Source organism: Solanum lycopersicum, chromosome 7, assembly GCF_036512215.1.
Source record: "Solanum lycopersicum chromosome 7, SLM_r2.1".
NCBI lineage: Eukaryota > Viridiplantae > Streptophyta > Magnoliopsida > Solanales > Solanaceae > Solanum > Solanum lycopersicum.
Window position 1 is genome coordinate 63034814 of NC_090806.1, and position 22339 is coordinate 63057152.

At 34.7% G+C, this 22339-nt stretch overlaps 1 protein-coding gene and 1 pseudogene across 1 annotated transcript; both read left to right on the plus strand.

Annotated features, from left to right (window-relative positions):
* Window positions 1-4048: 4048 nt before the first annotated feature.
* On the plus strand, window positions 4049-12892 carry LOC101254010 (ATP-dependent helicase rhp16-like). The gene is made up of 20 exons (XM_010325794.1): window positions 4049-4067; window positions 4293-5050; window positions 5515-5637; window positions 5721-5794; window positions 5950-6022; window positions 6097-6243; window positions 6325-6410; window positions 6713-6782; window positions 6971-7090; window positions 7332-7562; window positions 7915-8016; window positions 8097-8252; window positions 8436-8524; window positions 8593-8673; window positions 8838-8897; window positions 10006-10352; window positions 10458-10626; window positions 10778-10850; window positions 11020-11511; window positions 12815-12892. Exons 1-20 carry the CDS (start codon window positions 4049-4051, stop codon window positions 12890-12892), a joined length of 3348 nt encoding a protein of 1115 aa, XP_010324096.1.
* Window positions 12893-14361: 1469 nt separating this feature from the next.
* On the plus strand, window positions 14362-19507 carry LOC101253703 (ATP-dependent helicase rhp16-like; annotated as a pseudogene).
* Window positions 19508-22339: the final 2832 nt, after the last annotated feature.

A 22339-nucleotide genomic window follows, 5' to 3' on the forward strand; every position in this document is an offset into this window, starting at 1 on the left:
TAAGAAAAAAGAACTAATTTTAGTACCACACTTCAAACTATTGTTTTTTGTCCGCAACAACCACACTTTCAAACTAATACCAGAGCTAGTTGTTTGGAAGGTAAACACTCCTAAGGTTATGAGTTCGAGAAAAGGCCATTTCAAGAAATCTATCAACAAAAATATTAGATTACTATTCAAGTCTAAACTTACCTTTTTCCCCCCAGTATTCCATTCTTGCAAGAACAAATGAGAAAAGGTCAATTATTAAACAAAATGTCATAAAGAAGGAACTCAAAGTATTACAGTTCAAAGTCTAACCTCTCTTCGTGCACAAGAGTCAACTCCTCAAACCTCAGAAGAAAGGCTTCCAATTATGCCTATGCCTGCACAAAGGACGTTTCTAGTTTAATTTGCTCTGTTTATTCTGTATGTTGAATAAAATTAATTAAAAGTCGGAGTCGCAACAACCCCACACTTAAAACTGAAGCATACATACAAGTTAAGCTCAGACTGAACGTTAAACCGTCCCTTTTTAGGCTGCTGGTCTACGCTTAAGTTTGGCCTTTCGGGGTCTCGGACCACTCTCCACTTGGGCCTGGGAATGAAGGTCGAAGGAGGTGTTCTCTTTTGGACTCTCGACCCATGCTCCAGTTGGGCCTTTTGGGCGTGAAGGGGTAGTTAGAGGTCCACATTGATTGACAATGAAGTAGTGGTCTGATTTCACGAAAAATGAATACTCCAATTCAAGGTTCGTCTTCTTGTTTGTTTTCTTTGAAGCTCTTGAGTTTCTTGAAAGTTTGGTTGAAATTGAATGATTTTAAATGACCCAAAATGGAAAATAATGAATGACATGTAAATTGGAATAACATGTGAATAGGTTCATCACGTTGTGCCTTAGTATTGAGCTGTTATCTTTAATTTATTCCTGTCAAATTCCACATGTCTGAGCAATGTATTTCTTTAATTGGCAGGCAGCTGATCATCCTTACCATGTGATGTGCTCTAGAAAAGAATTGGCTGGAGTTGTTGATCAATTATGTCATGATGCAGTAGTGAGTTTGCACACTCCCTCCCCCATACCAAGAAATAGGAAAAGAGAGAAGAAGAAAGGAATACCAAACATGTCACTTAACTGAAGTTCAATTTTTTATAGCTCTCTCCTTTTTCTTCATTTATTAAATTATTCTTATGCTGGTCCAAGAGCATCGAGCACCTTTCAATTGCTCATTGCCAGCCTGACTATTGTATGTACACTCTTAAAGTGTACTGCGGATTTTCTTGAACTTGTTTTGTTTCTTTTTGCTTTACTTGTCAATGATGAATAAGGATGGCAATGGGGTGGAGAGGGGTGGTTTCGGGGAAAACCCGCATACACCCGTAAACATACTAACTCGCCCCGCCCCGCCCACAGAACACAAAATTCTGTAGTTTGTGTTTCCAGAAATTTTATCGTGTAGCTTAAGAGATATAGAAGCCTGGACTTATAAATATTTCCACAACCTGCTCTGTTTCCACATTACATTCGTTAAAACAAGTTTCAGCATATTCCGCACCCGCATAAAACCATACCCGCCCCTCTCTGCATAATGCAAAACCGTCCCGCCCCATTGTCATCCCTACGTACGAATTGCTTATAAAAAGTCATTTGGGAGTTCAAAGAATTAGCAAATTTACTCCTTCCTAATTTATGTGCCAACTTTTTTAAATTTGTGGTGTAAAACAAAATTTAGATATTTATATGGTTTTAATTATTTATTAAGTTAAAAGGAAAAGTTTAAATTGAATTGTTTCTAATTATAAAAAAGTTTAACATACTTCTTTTTGGTCCTCGAGTAAAAAGAAAAGAGTTTCATATAGATTGGGATAGAGGATGTAAAGTAAGGGAAACATTTTTTAAAACTTTGTTCTACCACACCATGCAGTCTAGACTCGATTAGGGTCTAGGTTACGAGTCAAGTCTCGTGGTTGGGAGAGGCCTTAGTTAAGATCTCAGATTGGCAGTTAGGGTCGGGTTTGAGAGTCAAGTTACCTGACTCCATACCCCAACCCGAGACTTGACTTATAACCCTAACTTGCAATCTTAATCTTGATCAAGGCTCGGGACTGTACTTCAATTCAAGACCGCTTTCCAGCCTCGGCCCGAGACCCCATCTGACCTCCAGAATCGATTTTCCGGCCTTAAACCATGATTTGACTCTTGTGTCAACTTCCACAGGTTCATTGCAGGCTTCACTATGATGCAGACTACGGTCTTGTGTTTCACCAGGAAGCCCATCACTGGTTACCAATCTCATGGAAGTCCAAAAACAGTCCACTATTTCTAGGAGTTCAGGTGAGGCTGAGTATATGAGTCTTTCCTCAACGTTTGCAGAAATCACCTGGATCATTGGCTTGTTTGAAACACTAGATATACCCTTGAGCCTACCAGTTCCTATTCACTGTGATCGCAAAGCAGCAATCCGAATTTCTGCTAATCCAGTGTTTCATGAATGAACAAAACATATTGACATTGATTGTCATTTTATTAGGGAAAAGGCTTCGAAGGGATTTGTGATCATATACTACTTGTGCTCTTCTGAGCAGCCTGCTAACATTCTTACTAAAGGGTTGAGTAAATATCAGCATTCACATCTCATGTCCAAGCTGGGAATGAAGAACATCTTCATATCACCTAGATTGAAAAGGGCTATTGGAGAATATAACAAGGAAATTGCAAAAGAGCTGAATGTAAATGTTAGTCGTTAATTCACTGTTAATTACTCCAGTTGTCACTGTTAGTTAGTTATTGAAGATTCTATAAGCTACTAGACTCAAATTAGTTACAATTCTGTTAGATTGTTATGTAACCAACTCTATGTGGCATTAGATAATTAAAAGGTGTGATCTATAAAAGGAAGTCTTTTTCTTTCATTATAATTCAACATTTCATAATAAAAGAATATCTTCTGCAAAGCTATTCACACATTCACATCCATGGAAGAACAAGCCGTGCATTCAATAGCACAGTAAAACAATTGACATGGTATCAGTGCAGCGACATATGACTCATCTCGAGCTGCTATTGATTTCCCTAGCAGATCACAATTATTTTGTGTAGTTGTGTGGCAATTGAAATTACTAAATTAACTCATAACTAGTCCAATTAGAACTAAAAATTATTTTATCGATGTCTTAATCAACTTTTGAACTACTTAATTCGTCCATTTGCAACTTTACTTTTTCTTTGTTGCCGGATTCAATGCACCATTGGTGATAGCTCTTTTTTCTAAGATTCAATTCGTCTTCATTTCATTTTTCTCTATTTTCTCTTATAAGTTAATTAAATTGGGAACCACGACATAGGTTAAATTTAATAATTAATAAAAAGTCTCTCGCTATAATTTAAATGATAAATACGTAATTGAAAAAATTGTCTTAGCCACTATCAGTTGTATAATTATTTGATGAAATAAATCATTTGTATTATTATAATACTTTTTTTGGAATTTAAAAAAAATATATATACTGTCAACACAACATATAGCAATATTTTCAGTTGATACCTGCATAGCCAAAAAGATTTCTTTTACAGCCGTGTTTATACAAATATTATTGACTTACGGTAATTAAGTAATGTATTAACCTTGTACAAAAATATATAAAAAGTGTTTATAAATTAAAAAGGAATTTTAGAAAAATTATAGTGTCCAACACAATATATTGCACCCACGTGGCCATACTTTTTAGTTAAATCGTAAAGCAAATTAACTTCTATCAATAAGGATTAAAAATAAAATAAAAATATACCTATCCCAAAAAGCCCCGTTATTAATTTGAGAAAAGTCAACAAGAATTTTTTTAACAACGATATCAAACTCTTAAAAAAAAAAAAAACTAATCAAACCATTCATTATACAGCTCATTTGACATGTCAGCAACTTTTGACACGTCATCAAATTAGTTTATGGCGGTTTTAATTTGTTAATCAGTTAGATTAATTTCAATTGTGCTCTCTATAAATAGTCCTTCCCGCTCAATTTTTCAATTTTCAACTCAGCTTCTTAATTTCTCTCTGCTTTCTCGAAAAATGGATCTTCGAATTCCAGGTTCTTCATCTTCGTCTTCGTCTTTGTTTTATTCTTCTGAAGATGTTGATTTTCTGATGTAAAATTGGATGATTTTGAAATGTGTAAATTGGAATGCCCTAATGGTGACTGTTATCTTTGATTTTCTCCTATTGTTATCAAATTTCTTATATTGAAATGTTAAATGCTATTAATAGCGTGTGTAATTTTCTAGTTAAATTGATAATTGTTCTTGTTTTACTGAAGACGAAAGGGGTGAAGGTACGGATGCGGATCAAAGACGCCGTGTGAAATTCTGGAAAGACAATCGTGAGAAAGTACAAAAGAAAAGGGGATCAGTTTTGAAATGGGAGACAGTGGAAGAAGAAATGGATGAAGTCATTCTTAAGAATTATTCAGATAATTCTGATAACATCTCGCTTGCTGAAACTGCTGAGCCACCATCGGATTTGATCTTGCCGCTTTTGAGGTACCAAAAGGAGTGGTTGGCTTGGTCAATAAAGCAAGAAGAATCTACATTCAAGGGGGGTATTCTTGCTGATGAAATGGGAATGGGGAAGACGCTTCAAGCCATAGCACTTGTGCTTGCTCAACGCGATTTAAAGAAAGCAACTAATGGTTCCAGTATATTGTTGTCTTCACCTGGTACTTCCCAGGAACTCCCAACAGTAAAAGGAACTCTTTTTGTATGTCCTTTGACAGGAGCATCTCAATGGCTTCGAGAGATTGAACGTTGCACAACTAAAGAAAGCAACAAAACTCTTCTTTATCATGGCACAAACAGGGGAAAATTTACATCCAACCTGGAGGAGTATGATTTTGTCATTACAACTTACTCCACTATCCTGGCTGACTATATGCTCATCATGTCAAAGCAGAAGAGCAACAACTCAAAATTGTGTGACGATGGTTCTATTGATAATTCGGTCAGTGTTGGTGAAGATGTGTCCAGAAGGAAGTCAATTCTGCATTCAGTGAAGTGGGATCGTATCATTTTGGATGAGGCAAGTCATGCATTCACAGATTCACGCATTATGTTGTTGTTTTCTCTATTTTGTAGTATCGGAGGTTTGAAAGAGTTCTTGGTTTATTTGCTGTTTATACAACCTTTTTCTTATAAATGCCAGTTTTTCAAGTCATGTTGTTAGAGTCGTAAATGCGGAGATTGGTATGAAAAAACCTATGCCGTTAACTGCTGGATAGTGTCATAACAGCTATGATGTTTATTAGAATGTGAAGAATCTTGTGGTGATTTCGAAGAAACCTATACAGTTAACTGCTGAATAGTGTAGGTGTAAATATGTCCATGATGTTTCAGCTATTAAAACTCAGCAAAATGTCCTAAAGTTCTTTGCTTTGCATTTCATCTATTTTCTATCTTGATGGTGAACAATGCTGCATGTAGTGTCACGTGAACTACTAAATTTCATCTGCAATTTTCTCAACTGATTGAGCTTCTGTGGCATAGGCTCATCATGTCAAATCTATAAGCACCACCACCACAAAAGCGGTTCTTGCTTTAGAATCTTTTTATAAGTGGGCCTTAACTGGTACACCCCTGCAAAACCACATTGGAGAATTGCACGTACTTGTAAGTTAATGTTTGCTGGTTTCACTACATTTTCTTTACTTTTAATAGTTCTGAGGTTAATTACATTATTTACTTCTATACAGGTCCGTTTCTTACAAGTTACTCCTTATGCTTATTACTTTTGCCAAAATTGTAATTGCAGCGGACTTGATTTAAGGTAGACACAAATATTCTTTTTTTAAATCCTTGTTCCTATCCCTTAGCATGAAAGACACAATGGCTCACAATCTATTTTACTTTATACTGTTATACTTTTGCTTCTCAAGCAATGTTACATATGAAATATCTTGTGCTCTTTGATGAATTCTACAGCTCCTCTGATAAATGCCCACAGTGCCATCCCCAGACTTGCCGACGTGCACGCCACTTCCTCTGGTGGAATAAAGTAAGTTAACAATTAATGAGGTTCATCTTTTTGCTGACAAAGTAAAGTTGAAACATCTTTTTTCTTTTTCCTAGTATATTAAAAAACCATTAAGGATGATGGGACACGAGAATGAAGGTGGAGATGCTATGGTTTTGTTGAAGCACAAAATTCTGAAAAGCATAATGCTAAGACGTACCAAAAAGGAAAGAGTTGCTGATCTTTCACTTCCCACAAAGATTGTAAGTTCTGTCTTGCAGTAGTGTCATGTGCTTCAATTTCGACAAGAATCTTCTATTATTGGTTACTATTTTTGGGTTCAGGTTATAATAAGAAAAGATTCTTTGGATGTGGATGAATTCAACTACTACAAGTCATTGCACAATAGAAGCCGAGAACTGATCGAGAGGTATTTTTCAAACTTGAGCTCTTATTCCTTGCAAGTCCACTTTCTTGGCTCCAGCTGCACCAATTTGCTGGCTCTATTTTTTTTTTGCTGTGTATTAAATGCATTAAATCTGTTTCCGATAATTGCTTGTTCTTAAGTAGTTATTGAACATATTGGGTTAGTATCTTGGTTTTTAACTTAAAAATCTTATACATCTTTTTCTTCCCATAAAATTCTTAATCATTTGTGCCATACTTGCCAAAAAGTAAGGGATCAAGGACATTTTTATTTATAACCGTATCACATTTTGTATTTTGGTGCAGATATGTAGAGGCTGGAACTCTGATGAATAACTATGGTCACATTTTTGCTATGATCACGCGCCTACGGCAGGTACCTACATTCCTACTCCTCTTACAACTTAATTTTGAAGTGTCTGCCTCTAGTTTTCTTTTCCTCCTATTATATGAGCGCAAATACAAATACTGGCCTTTCTTTTGCTTCATCTGAACTATGGGTCATCAGCCAAATTTGATTGCAGAAAATGTCTGACTAATATAATGTTTTTCTTTAATCGGCAGGCAGTTGATCATCGTTACCTTGTAATGTACTCTAGAAAAGAATTGGTTAGTGGAAATAAAGAGGTTGAAGATGTTGAAAAATTATGTGACCTATGTCATGATGCAGTGGAAGATCCAGTAGTGAGTTTGCGCACCTCTACCCACTCCCTCCTCCCAAACCAAGAAATAAGAAAAGAGAGAAGAAAAGGAAAGAAACAAATTCAGAAACTTCATGCACCTTTCAATTGCTCATTGTCAATTTGATAGCTCTCTCCTTTTTGCATTTATTAAATTATTTTTATGTTAGCCATTCAAGCACCTTCAAGTACTTCTAAATTAGACAGTCTTCTTTGAACTGTGCATCTCTTTTTGATTGTTGCAGGTTACTTCCTGCAGTCACGTGTTTTGCAAGGCATGTTTGATAGATGTAGCTGACAGTGTGGAGAAAATAGCATGCCCTTCATGTACCAAACCCCTCAAATTTGACTTCACTGCAAATAATGATAAGGGGGATTCTAATTCTAAACCTACTGTCAAAGAGTTTAGGTCCTCAAGTATATTGAACAGAATTCAGCTTGATAAATTTCAAACGAGCACTAAAATAGATGCTTTGGTATGCAATTGCATTCTACACTATCATCTTATTCTCCTCTGTTTGCTTTTCTTCTTTGCCTTGCGGATTTCTTTCCCTTTTACAAGAGAGCAAGCAATGTCATGTCACATCATCATATACTAAGATAATTTCTAACCCAACGGGTGTGAGCTCATGATCTTGCATCTTCATTATGTGGAAGAACGTCAAACTTCTTTTAAAACTAGTTGTGTCCCAGTCAGTGGAACAAGTATTGAAGAATCTCAGTCTTGTTAATTTGATTGACGTTGCCCTTAACTCTTTGATTTTTCTACTTGTGAAATATATTGCTAAATACATTCTTGATGCTCACTTTTAATTTTATTGAATGTAGAGGGAAGAAATTAGGTTCATGGTTGAAAGGGACGGTTCTGCAAAAGGAATAGTTTTTAGCCAGTTCACTTCGTTTTTAGATCTGATACAGTATTCTCTTAATGTAAGATATACTTTGTCCTACCTACTTTCCGTTCCTCTTTTCAGACTAATAAATAAAAAGCTTGTATTATGTGTATTCAGCTGTCGGGCATCAATTGTGTTCAATTAGTTGGATCGATGTCTATTGCCGCAAGAGATGCTGCAATAAACAAATTCACTGAGGATTCAGATTGCAGGATATTACTTATGAGTTTAAAAGCTGGAGCTGTTGCTCTCAATCTTACAGTTGCATCAAATGTAAGGATCTAGTGTGGCCCTCCTAATATATTTCCTCTAATTTGGTTCATTTGATATACCTAACTCCACTTCTCTGCACACTCACAGAACCAGCTCAAGATACTATTATGACTCGTATTTATCTGTTGAATAAGCACACATCACATTTCAATGTTAGATGGCTCACCTCTTGAAACTTTCTAGGTTTTCTTAATGGATCCTTGGTGGAATCCTGCGGTGGAGCAGCAAGCCCAAGATAGAATCCATCGAATAGGGCAATATAAACCTGTCTGGTGTGTTTTGCCTTTCTTGTACTTTTGAGGCCATTGAATGGAGCTTATTATTTTCTTCTATTTTGTAGGATTGTGAGATTTGTGATAGAGAATACAATTGAAGAGAACGTCATAGAGTTGCAAGAAAAGAAGAAATTTCTTTTTGAAGGGCAAGTGTCTTTTCCTTACAGTCATCACATAGTTAAAGCATTTTGATGATTTTCCTTGCAAATTGTTATAATCAATCTTTTTATTAGATAACTTCTTTGCTCCCACCTTCCCATCCTCCGCTCTTTCTCTTCCCCCTAACTGTTTGTTCTTCCTCTGATTGCAGGACAGTCGGTGGTTCTTCAGAGGCCTTAGGAAAACTAACAATGGAGGACTTGTCAAAGCTGTTTCAGCGTCACTTTTGATATGTTCTATTCCTTCTGTTTAGTTCCTGCCAACTTTTGTACTGTGTTCTGATGTTTGCCCTTAGGCTGTATGGTGTTTGATATGTCAAAAGAGTGTTTCTTTAGCTTCATCAATTGTTAAATCGTTGTATTGCTTCCTTCATTTTAACTTCCTTTGCATGACATAAAGTGCATCAGAATTCATATCCTCTAGGCAACATCATGGAAATGTGCATCTGTATATGCCATCACAGTTCTGAATTCAGCTGCATTAGTAAAGAATATTAAGAAAAAAGAACTAATTTTAGTACCACACTTCAAACTATTGTTTTTTGTTCGCAACAACCACACTTCCAAACTAATACCAGAGAGAGTTGTTCGGAAGGTAAACACTCCAAAGGTTATGAGTTCGAGAAAAGGCCATTTCAAGAAATATCAACAAAAATATTAGATTACTATTCAAGTCTAAACTTACCTTTTTTTCCCAGTATTCCATTCGTGCAAGAACAAATGAGAAAAGGTCAATTATTAAACATAATGCGATAAAGAAGGAACTCAAAGTATTACAGCTCAAAGTCTAACCTCTCTTCGTGCACAAGAGTCAACTCCTCAAACCTCAAACCTGTCATCCCTACGTACGAATTGCTTATAAAAAGTCATTTGGGAGTTCAAAGAATTAGCAAATTTACTCCTTCCTAATTTATGTGCCAACTTTTTTAAATTTGTGGTGTAAAACAAAATTTAGATATTTATATGGTTTTAATTATTCATTAAGTTAAAAGGAAAATTTTAAATTGAATTGTTTCTAATTATAAAAAAGTTTAACATACTTCTTTTTGGTCCTAGAGTAAAAAGAAAAGAGTTTCACATAGATTGGGATAGAGGATGTAAAGTAAGGGAAACATTTTTCAAAACATTGTTCTACCACACCATGCAGTCTAGACTCGATTAGGGTCTAGGTTACGAGTCAAGTCTCGTGGTTGGGAGAGGCCTTAGTTAAGATCTCAGATTGGCAGTTAGGGTCGGGTTTGAGAGTCAAGTTACCTGACTCCATACCCCAACCCGAGACTCGACTTCTGACCCTAACTTGCGATCTTAATCTTGATCAAGGCTCGGGACTGTACCTCAATTCAAGACTCGCCTTCTAGCCCGGCCCGAGACCCCATCTGACCTCCAGAATGATTTTCCGGCCTTAAACCATGATTTGACTCTTGTGTCAACATCCACAGGTTCATTGCAGGCTTATTGTGATGCAGACTACGGTCTTGTGTTACACCAGGAAGTCCATCACTGGTTACCAATCTCATGGAAGTCCAAAAAACAGTACACTATTTCTAGGAGTTCAGCTGAGGCTGAGTATATGAGTCTTTCCTCAACGGCCTCTGTTATGGTAGATCCGACAGTGGCTTCTCTTGAACACTCTCATCCTATCTACCTTCATGCATCAGATACACCAGGTACAACTTAGATTGCAATCCAGCTCATGGGCCCACCTAACTATGGATTATGGAGCAGGTCACTACGACTTGCGTTATTGGTTAAGAGCAAGCTCTGCTTTGTAGATGGAACTTGTCTAAAGAGTTCGTATAAAAAAGGGGAATTGGCAGCTCAATGGGAAAGATGTAATGTTGTGGTGCTCTCATGGATCAGTAGCAATGTTGCTCAGGAATTACTCACTACAATTGTGTATGCCTCAAATGCCAACCGTGTATGGGACGACTTCAAGAAGAGGTTTGACAAATCTAATCTCACTAGAGTGTATCAACTATGGGCAAAAGTTTCTTTCTAATTGTGATGAAGCTAAACCCTACATTAAGCACTTAAGTCAACAAAGGCCGTTAATGTTCCTCATGGGCCTTAATGACTCCTATACTCATGTTAGAAGTGACACCTTCCTTAAAGTGATTGTTCCTATTGTTACTCAGGCGTATGCCACTGTAAAATACAGAAAGAAAGTCAGAGGTTACTAGGTGTTATGGATGTCAACAAGGAACCTCTAACAATGATGGTTAACAGGAAGCAAGATTTCAAGTGAAGGAAGCTCTTTGACACTGCCTGTGAGCATTGTGGCTACAAAAATCATCTCACTAAAGATTGTTATAGGGTCATTGGGATACCCTGCAGATTTCAAAAGCAAGAGGAAGCAGGGACAAGGATAGCAATACTGGATTCAAAGGTTATGGTGACTCTCAAAGTAATAACAATGGTGACGGTCATAGGTTCAACAATTTCACCCACAATCAGCATGCTGATTCAGGATTCAAATCCTATGCAAACCAAGTTGGTGTTGATAGACAGGATTTTGCACTCACTCTCACTGAGAAGGAATACAATGATGTGAGGGATCTCAGACACAACAATACCAGTTGTGCATATGTTGGTGATAACAGTGATTGCAAAGTAAATCTGGCAGGTAATGTGTCTTTATCATCTGATGCTTGTGATCATCGTTGGATAATTGATTTAGGTGCCACTAATTACATTACATCTTCTCAACAAATTCTAGCTGAGTTCAGTAGTCTAAGTGATCAGAGGTCCAATACTGTACAACTTCCAACAGGAAATGGAGCTCATATTGTAAAAACTGGGCATTATGTTATTATGGGTTGTTATAAGGTGAAGAATGTACTACATGTACTTGACTTCAAGTTTAACTTGTTTTCAGTTGCAAGGTTGACTAAGAACGTGTTGTATAGTATCACTTTCGTTCCTAATTTTTGTGTGATGCAGCTCTCTCAAATGGCATGGATTATACTTATGTTAAACAATTCAGTTAAAGTTGTAGTCAATAATACCATAAGAGACAACAAAACTACAACATCATTATGACATTTCAGACTTGGTCACCCTTCTTTAGTTGCTATGCAACACATTTCAGCTATCAAGGACAACTAACTCATTGACCACGTTGTCATACATGTCCTCAAGCAAAACAAAGTAGACCTCCAATAATACCATAAGAGACAACAAAACTACAACATCATTATGACATTTCAGACTTGGTCACCCTTCTTTAGTTGCTATGCAACACATTTCAGCTATCAAGGACAACTTAACTCATTGACCACGTTGTCATACATGTCCTCAAGCAAAACAAAGTAGACCTAGCTTCCATGATAGTATTCATAGTTCTAGTACTAGTTTCCAATTAAGAGGTTTTAACCAAACTAAGTCACTATATAAAGTCATTCACCAAAATAATATGTTTTTTTAAAATTTTACAAAACTAGTATAAACGTATTTCACAGTAACGTTTTAGGATATATTTTATTTTTTAAAAGTTGATGACGTCAGATTGATATACGTTACTCACAGTAACGTTTTACTCCTAAAACGTTACTGAAAATAACGTTTTAAAAGTAAAACGTTACTGAAAATAACGTTTTAAAAGTAAAACGTTACTTACAGTGACGTATATCAACCTAATGCTGTTAGTTTTAAAAAAATAAAATATACCCTAAAACGTTACCATGAAATACGTTTATACTAATTTTGTAAAATTTTAGAAAAATGTATTACTTTGGTAAATTGTTTTATATAATGACTTAGTTTGGTTAAAAATTCTTCCAATTAATACACGTAGATGTATGAGGTCCTTACAAAACTCCCACTTATGATAGGAAACAAAACTTCGTTACCATTGTTGATGATTACAGTAGATTTACTTGGGCCTGCTTGATTTAATCTAAATCTGAAGTGTATTTTGTACTCAAAGACATTTGTTAATGATAAACACTCAGTTTGGCCTGAAGGTGAAGGTTCAAAATGTCATGAGTTGTTTGCTTCTCTTGGCATTGTGCATCAAATTTCTTGTGCCTACACACTCCAACAAAATGGGGTGGTAGAAACAAAGCACAGACACATATTAAACACTGCTAGAGCACTGAGAATTCATGCTAATATTCCTATTTCTTATTAGGGGCACTGTATAAAGGCTGCATTCCACTTGATAAACAAGACACCTACAGTAGTATTGCAAAATGCTCTATGGTTCTGAACCACAGCTACATCACTTGAAAGTGTTTGGTTGTCTTTGTTTTATGTCTATACTTTCCATGTCTGATAAGTTTGGTCCTAGATCAAAGAAAGGAGTTTTCATGGGATATGCACAAACACAAAAGGGGTATAGAGTGCGCGATTTGGAGTCAAAGTCCTTTTAGATCAGCAGGGATGTCACATTTATAGAAGACCAGTTCCCTTTCTAGACAAGCTTGAATTCTAAACAGTTATTCAGAAGAATATATCTACATCACAAGAAAAATTGTTAACCAAAATAAATGAATTCAGTCTACGTCATGTTAACTTCATATATTGAAACATTACATACTAATAATGTATATGTTAAGTAAAAAATATTAATTATTACATCATCAAAATTAATTATTTTCCTCATGACTTGAGATAATGGAACATATAATCTTAGGATAGAATGATTTACTTCATCAGAATAATGTTACCTCATATTCTGCTAAACTTACTTACTTAACGTCAACAAATCACGCGAAATTTATTAAAATGCAAGAAGAAGAGTAGAAGATAAAAAAATTGTGATTTAAAAATGAGAGGAAACTCTCTATTTATAGTCAACAAAGGGAAGTATGAATAAATTTTTTTTTTTGTGTTATCTGAAAAGCCATGACCTATCCGAAAAGTCACAACTATTTGAAAAAATCAAAATTTATTGAAAATGTCGCAACTTTTTGGAAAAGTCAAAACTCTCGGGAAAAGTCACAACTCATTGAAAAATTAAAACCTTTTGAATAAAAGTCACAACTTATCAAAAAAGTCACAACTCATCGAAAAACTCACAACCTAAATTAAAAATATTACAGTAATTTAACATTCAAATTAGGAATTCATACTTTTAAGATAATATAAAAAATATAAATATAAAAATCGATATAGATATAGATTATTCACAATGTATTCACATTGTACAAAAATATATAAAAAAGTGTTTATACACGCTTTTACAATTATAAAAACTTATTCAAAGACTGATTTTCGTCTCCTACAATAACTTAAAAGGAGTTTTTAAAAAAAATATGTAATGTCCAACACAATATGTTGCACCCACATGGCCATACTTTTTAGTTAAATCGCAAAGCAAATTAACTTTTTACCGTTTCGATTGAAAATAAAATAAAATAATTAAAAATATACTTATCCCAAAGCCCCGTTAATAATTTGTCAATGGCAACAACAATGGGATATCAGACTCTAAACATAAAAAGAACTGATCACAAATTAAAGGGAATTATTTTATATTCATTCCTTAAATACCATTCATTATCCAGCTCACTTGACATGTCAGCAACTTTTGACACGTCACCAAGTTAGTTTATGGCGGTTATAATTTGTTAATCAGTTAGATTAATTTCAATTGTGTTCTATATAAATGGTCCTTCCCGCTCAATTTTTCAATTTTCAACTCAGCTTCTTAATTTCTGTCTGCTTTATCGGAAAATGGATCTTCGAATTCCAGGTTCTTCATCTTCGTCTTCGTCTTTGTTTTATTCTTCTGAAGATGTTGATTTTCTGGTGTAAAATTGGATGATTTTGAAATGTGTTAATTGGAATGCCCTAATGGTGACTGTTATCTTTGATTTTCTCCTATTGCTAGCAAATTTCTTATATTGAAATGTTAAATGCTATGAATAGCGTGTGTAATTTTCTAATTAAATTGATAATTGTTCTTGTTTTACTGAAGACGAAAGGGGTGAAGGTACGGATGCGGATCAAAGACGCCGTGTGAAATTCTGGAAAGACAATCGTGAGAAAGTACAAAAGCAAAGGGGATCAGTTTTGAAATGGGAGACAGTGGAAGAAGAAATGGATGAAGTCATTCTTAAGAATTATTCAAATAATTCTGATAACATCTCACTTGCTGAAACTGCTAAGCCACCATCAGATTTGATCTTGCCACTGTTGAGGTACCAAAAGGAGTGGTTGGCTTGGTCAATAAAGCAAGAAGAATCTACATTCAAGGGGGGTATTCTTGCTGATGAAATGGGAATGGGGAAGACGGTTCAAGCCATAGCACTTGTTCTTGCTCAACGTGAATTAAAGAAAGCAGCTAGTGCTTCCAGTACATTGTCGTCTTCACCAACTACTTCCCAGGAACTCCCAACAGTAAAAGGAACTCTTGTTGTATGTCCTGTGATTGGAGCATTGCAATGGTTCCGAGAGATTGAAAATTGCACCACTAAAGACAGCAACAAAATTCTTCTTTATCATGGCACCAACAGGGGGAAATTTACGTCCAACCTGGAGGAATTTGATTTTGTCATTACGACATACTCCACTATCCAGGCTGATTATAGGCCAAAAAAGTCAAAGCAGAAGAGCAAGAACTCAAAATTGTGTGACGATGGTTCTAGTGATAATTCAGTCAGTGTTGCTGAAGATATGTCCAGAAGGAAGTCAATTCTGCATTCACTGAAGTGGGATCGTATCATTTTGGATGAGGCAAGTCATGCATTCACAGATTCTTGGTTCATTTGTTGTTTTTCAAGTCATGTTATAGAGTTGTAAATGTGGAGATTGGTATGGTGAACTTTTAATGAGCTAGTGATTATAAAGAAACCTATGCCGTTAACTGATGAATAATGTCATATCAGCTAAGATGCTTATTAGAATGTGAAGAATCTTGTGGTGGCTATGAAGAAACGTATACAGTTAACTGCTGAATAATGTAGGTGTAAATATGTCCAACTATTAAAACTCAGCAAATTGTAAGAGCACGAAATTTATCTCATCACGTGAAATTTTATTTTCTATCTTCATGATGAACAATGCTGCATGTAGTTTGTGCCTTGTCTAGCTTCATCACATTGGTGGTAACGCATGAACTAGCCTCTGAGAGTAGAACTACTCAATTTCATCACTTTGGTGGTAACGCATGATCTATTATCTGCAATGTTCTTAACTGATTGAACTTCTGTGGCATAGGCTCATCAAATCAAATCTGTAAGCAATGCCACCACAAAAGCGGTTCTTGCTTTAGAATCTTCTTATAAGTGGGCCTTAACTGGTACACCCCTGCAAAACTGCATTGGAGAATTGTACTCACTTGTAAGTTAACTTCTGCTGGATTCATTACATTTTCTTTACTTTTTATAGTTCTGAGGTTAATTATATTCTTTACTTCAATACAGGTCCGTTTTTTACAAGTTACTCCTTATGCTTATTACTTTTGCGAAAATTGTAATTGCAGCGGACTTGATTTAAGGTAGACACAAATATTCTTTTTCTAAATCCTTGTTCCTATCCCTTAGCATGAAAGACAAAATGACTCAAAATCTATTTTACTTTATATTATTATACTTTTGCTTCTCAAACAATTTTTACTTATGAAATATCTTGTGCTCTTTGATAAATTCTACAGCTTCTCTGATAAATGCCCACAGTGCCGTCCCTGGCCTTGCCGACGTGCATGCCACTTCCTATGGTGGAAGAAAGTAAGTTAAGAGTAAATAATATACATATTTTTGAGGTTCATCTTTTTGCTGACATAGTAAAGTTGAAACGTCTTCTTTTTTCTTTTTTCTAGTATATTGAAAAACCTTCAGCAAATAAGCGGTTCATGTCCGAGAGGATGCATGGAGATGCTATGGTTTTGTTGAAGCACAAAATTCTGAAAAGCATAATGCTAAGACGTACCAAAAAAAGAAAGAGTTGCTGATCTTTCACTTCCCATGAAGAATTTAAGTTCTGTCTTGCAGTAGTGTCGTGTGCTTCAATTTCAATAAGAATCTTCTATTATTGGTTACTATTTTTGGGTTCAGGTTTTTATAAGAAAAAACTCTTTGGACGTGGATGAATTTAACTACTACAAGTCATTGCACAATAAAAGTCGAGAACAGCTCGATAGGTATTTTTCAAACTCGAGCTCTTATTCTTTGGTCCACTTTCTTGGCTCCAGCTGCACCAATTTGCTGGTTCATTGTTGTTCTTTTCTTTTTGCTGTATATCCCGTTCTCTTGTTTATACATGGATTACTTGCATTAAATCTGTTTCCTATAATTGCTTGTTCTTAAATAGTTATTGAACATATTGGGTTTTTTTTAACTTAATCTTATACATCTTTTTCTCCCCATAAAATTCTTTAATCATTTGAGTCATAACTGTATAACTGTATCCACATTTCGTATTTTGGTGCAGATATGTCGAGGATGGAATTCTGATGAATAACTATGCTCACGTTTTTGCTATGATCACACGCCTACGGCAGGTACCACATTTCGGATATATGCTTGATAATTGTAATGGATGATTGCATCCATCTTCTTGTTTTTTCTTTTCTCAATGTGTCTTTTTGTTGCTTCACTTTTATGTGGCTGCTTTTGGTGCTAAGCTTTTTAAATCGAGTTATCCATTTTTTAGTTTAGTGGCTGGGGTTGGTTGAGTAGTTAGAACATAACAATGGATATTTAATTCAATTTGGTGTTCACCAAAAAAGTTGGTTGTCAAAAATTTGGTCAAGTAAATTATGAGACCACGTACCACGAGTATCATTTTTTCACTGCTCAAATATGTTATATTGTTGTAAAGATTGGACTATGGAAGACTTATCATACGACTGCTCATTTTCTTGTCCTTCTATTCTATGAGCGGAAATACAGACACTGACCTTTCTTTTGCTTTGTCTAAAGTCTGAAATCGCCTCTCATAAATATATTTTTCTTACTATGGGTCATCACCTAAATTTGATTGCAGAAAATTTATGACCAATATAATGTCTTTCTTTAATTGGCAGGCAGCTGATCATCGCTACCTTGTGATGTACTCTAGAAAAGAATTGGCTAGTGGAAATAAAAAGGCTGGAGATGTTGAACAATCATGTCACTTATGTCATTATGCAGTAGAAGATCCAGTAGTGAGTTTGCGCACCTCTACCCACTCCCTCCCCTATACCAAGAAATAAGAAAAGAGAGTGAGAAAGGAATACCAAACATGTTACTCAGCTGAAGTTCAATTTTTGATAGCTCTCTGCTTTTCTGCAATTATTAAATTATTTTTATGCTGGTCGTTCAAGGTCCAAGAGCATCGAGCACCTTTCAATTGCTCATTGCGAGCCTGAATATTGTATGTACACTCTTTAAATGCCATTTACTGTCTTTGGAGCTCGAAAAATTGTTGGAGTTCTCATGAAGTGGATGGGCATTTGGTATACTCTCTTTCTAGGGGAAAAAGTACTTCTAGTATAAAGTCCTTGTACATTAGACAGTCTTCTTTGAACTGTGGATCTATTTTTGATTTTTGCAGGTTACTTGTTGTAGGCACGTGTTTTGCAGGGCGTGTATGATAGATTTAGATGAAGGAGTAATGGAAGCGACATGCCCTTCATGTACCAAACCCCTCGCATTTGACTATACTGGAAATAAAGATAAGGGAGATTCTAGTTCTAAACCTACTGTCAAACGGTTTAGGTCGTCAAGTATATTGAATAAAATTCAGCTTGATAAATTCAAGACAAGCACTAAAATAGAAGCTTTGGTATGCAACTGCATTCATCATAATTCTCCTCAGCTTGCTTTTTTTTTCTGTCTTATGGATTTATTTCCTTTTCACTAGGAGAGCAAGGAGAGTGAGCTCATTTTTTACTTTTGCTGAATGTAGAAGGAAGAAATTAGCGACATGTTTCAAAGAGACTGTTCTGCAAAAGGAATAGTTTTTAGCCAGTTCACAGCGTTTTTGGATTTGATACAGTATTCTCTTGAGGTAAGACATAAATGTACTTTCTCATCTTTCCAGACTAACAAAAAAAAGCTTGTATTGTGTGTATACAGCTGTGTGGCATCAATTGTATTCAATTAGTTGGATCCATGTCTATTGCCGCAAGAGATGCTGTACTTAAAAGATTCACTGAGGATGCAAATTGCAAGATATTGCTTATGAGCTTAAAGACTGGAGGTGTTGCCCTCAATCTTACAGTTGCATCACATGTAAGGATTTATTTTTTTTCCTCTATGAACCGCTCTAATTCTTAAGGCTTGTGCATATATAGTGTTGCATTCCTTCCACTCTTCAGGTTCATTTTTTATTTGGATATACAATGATGACTTGTATTTATCGGTTGAACAAGCACATGTTTCATCTCTTGATCTTTGCTAGGTTTTCATAATGGATCCTTGGTGGAATCCTGCAGTGGAGCAGCAAGCCCAGGATAGAGTCCATCGAATAGGGCAATATAAACCAGTCATGTGTGTGTTGTATTTCTTCTGCTTTGGATGCCATTGAATAGAGCTTACTGTTGTTTCCGAATTTGCAGGATTGTGAGATTTGTGATTGAGAATACAATTGAAGAGAGAATCTTAGAGTTACAAGAGAAGAAGAAATTACTTTTTGAAGGGCAAGTGTTTTTTCTTATAGTCGTCTACATAGTTGCATATGTGTTCTGACAAAAATTAAGTATTTTGATGATTTCCCCTCGCAAGTTATTGTCAATCTTTTGTTTGGTTCCTGCTTTGTTCCCTTCTGCTGCTCATTCTCAAAAAACCATTTTTTTTTCTGAACTGTTTGTTTTTCCTCTAATTGCAGGACAATTGGTGGTTCTTCAGAGACCTCAGGAAAGCTAACAAACGAGGACTTGATGTCCCTGTTGTATTAGGACTTTTGATATGTTCTATTTCTTCGGTTTGGCAAACCAATTGACATTTCTTTGTTCTGTATGAAGCGTTCTGACATTTGCTTTTATGTTGCATGGAGTTTATGTGTTAATAGAAGGGGTCAGTGAGTCTGTGGGTCAAGCTTATGTTTCATTTGTTTTCTAAAACTTTTTTTGTCAAACACAAAATAGTACAATTTCTAGAATATTACAAGGCTTTATCATAGTGTAGCTAAAGTGTTTCCAGAAAATAATAGCGTAGCTTAAAAGAGATAGAAGCCTGGACTAACTTACAAATATTTTTTTCAATACTAGTGTTGAAGCAGAAGTATGGAGTAATTTCAATGTGTATTATCCAAAGAAGACAATGATTTAAATACAAGTAAAGAAAATACTAACTTAGGTAAGTACAAATCTAAATCCCTAAGAATCAGCTTAGAATCATATATTACTAAAAGCATGAACAAAAAAGTTGAAAGTTGAATTACGATTTTACCCCTTCTATTAATTAAATTGTTATAAAATATTTAAATATTTAATTATATAAATTTAATTAAATGTTAATGACTTTTAGAATTCCTAAGATTAATTCCTAATTAAATATCTAATCTATTAATATTTATCATCTATAATCTATATGTATATAATAATTACAATTTTTTTTTAAAAAAAGACTTTAACTAAATTTCTTTTCTTTTCCTCTTCTTTTAACTTTTTCCTTAACCCCTCTCATGAATAATATAACTGACGTGGATAAAGTATTATCCTTTATGATAAATAACGAAATTTAATAATTTAAAGGGTGCAAATCTACAAAATGGAGACACACATTGATAATGTCTCTTGATTATTATTAAAGAATGACTATAGCTTCGCAAATTTAAATTCATTAATGCTTAATTACATGATGAGAACTTTAGTTGTTCTTTCTACATGGTTTGCTAACTTAAACTTTTTTTTTCATATTCTTCATTTATTTGTAATTATTTTCTAATTACTTATTTAGCTTTTATACTCTTAATAATATTCATAATTCTCATCTTTTCATATTCATAACCTCCAAATATTTAAACTAAAACTTTAAGATATCTTTTGATATTCTTTCTATTCTATTTATATAAATTCAACTTCTTTATCTCATGAAACCCCTACCAAGACTATTAGGCTATTATTTTTATTCTATAATAAAAGTAGATGATGAAAACTCTTGAATTTTGATAGGATATGAAAGGAGTCGATAAGAACTTAGAGAGTTATGTACTAATTTTGTACTTATTTTTTCATCTATATATACATCAATCTTATAAGAATAATGTCTATATCGTATTTTTTTCTTAAATATTTTTGTTTCTTTTTGTCCTTTTTTCACTCTGTTAGACTTCTTAATTTTATTTTCTATGAATGATTTATTTCCGTAAGTCTTTATTTGAGATTTTAATCATTCTAACGTATTTATAAAAATTTACATGAAACACACGTGCGAAGCACGTCCTCAGAAACTAGTATTATATACAAGGACACATATAATTTATGATTCTCTAACACTCCCCCTCAAGCTGGAGCATAGATATTGATCATGCCCAGCTTGTTACAAAGGTAATCAACTCGAGTTCCATTCAACGCTTTTGAATACAAATCAGCTAGTTGCATATGTGTTGTGACAAAAATTTATATGTTTCCTTTGGTTCAAATATATATATTCTACCAGATATTGACAAGTTGGCTATGGTGTGAGAGGCTGATAGATAGCTCAGAAAGCCTGTTAATGTTTTCTATTCCTTCTGTTTAATTCCCTGTGAAATTCTCTACTGTGTTCTGACGTTTGCCCTTAGGCTGATGATCTGTTCAAAGAGTGTTTCTTTAGCTTCATCAATTGTTAAATCGTTCTTATTGCTTCCTTTCATCTTAACTTCCTTTGCATGATATAAAGTGCATCAGAATTCACATCGTCAAGGCAACATCATGGAAATTTTTCTCCAAGGAAGGAATGAACCAAATTTTTCTCAAAGGCAAAACTGGCCCTTACAAGTCTAAACTCTCAGGAATAATGAGTGTGTCGACCCGAGAAAGAGATCTGGACCAACCTTTCAAAAAGCATAATAGAAGTTAACTACAATATCATCTTTGTGGAAGACTACTCTACCCGTATATAAGACCATCTACTGATGCTTTCATTAAATTCTACTTGTATGAGTTTGTCTTTTAAACTCATTTTTATCTGTATGAGTTTATATTTTGAACCCTTTTACTTGATCATTTACAAACTGAACCCTTGAACTCAATGAAACTTATCATCTTAAATCCCTTTGGCATCGTGTGAACTTCAAACGCACAATAAAAATTGCATGTCATCACCCACATCAAATTTTGTACGATACATCACTTATTATTAAAAATAAATTATTTTTTTCTTCTTTATCACTCCATGTTCATCTTCATATCACTTGACCAACACATGTAAACCATTTTCTCCATGGATGCCAATGAATCACCATTAAATATTTCAATATATTATAATATTTATACACAATTTTATCCAACATATATACTTCAACTAATTTACATTCAAGAATTACTTTTGTCCTTTAAAAACTACCGGATCTTTATCACTTTACTCTAGAAAATGGAAAAGAAAGACAAATCAAGAACAATAACAGATTTAATGATGGAGCACTAAAATTGCCAACAATTTTAACAACAAAAAGAGTTCAAGATACTCATTAGACATATTCCTTTCATAAATTTGGGTATTGCACCAATTTTCTCAATGTTCCTTTGCTCATTTGTTCTCATTCTTTTGCACGATGTCATTTCTAATTTAGGAAAGAGAAAAAA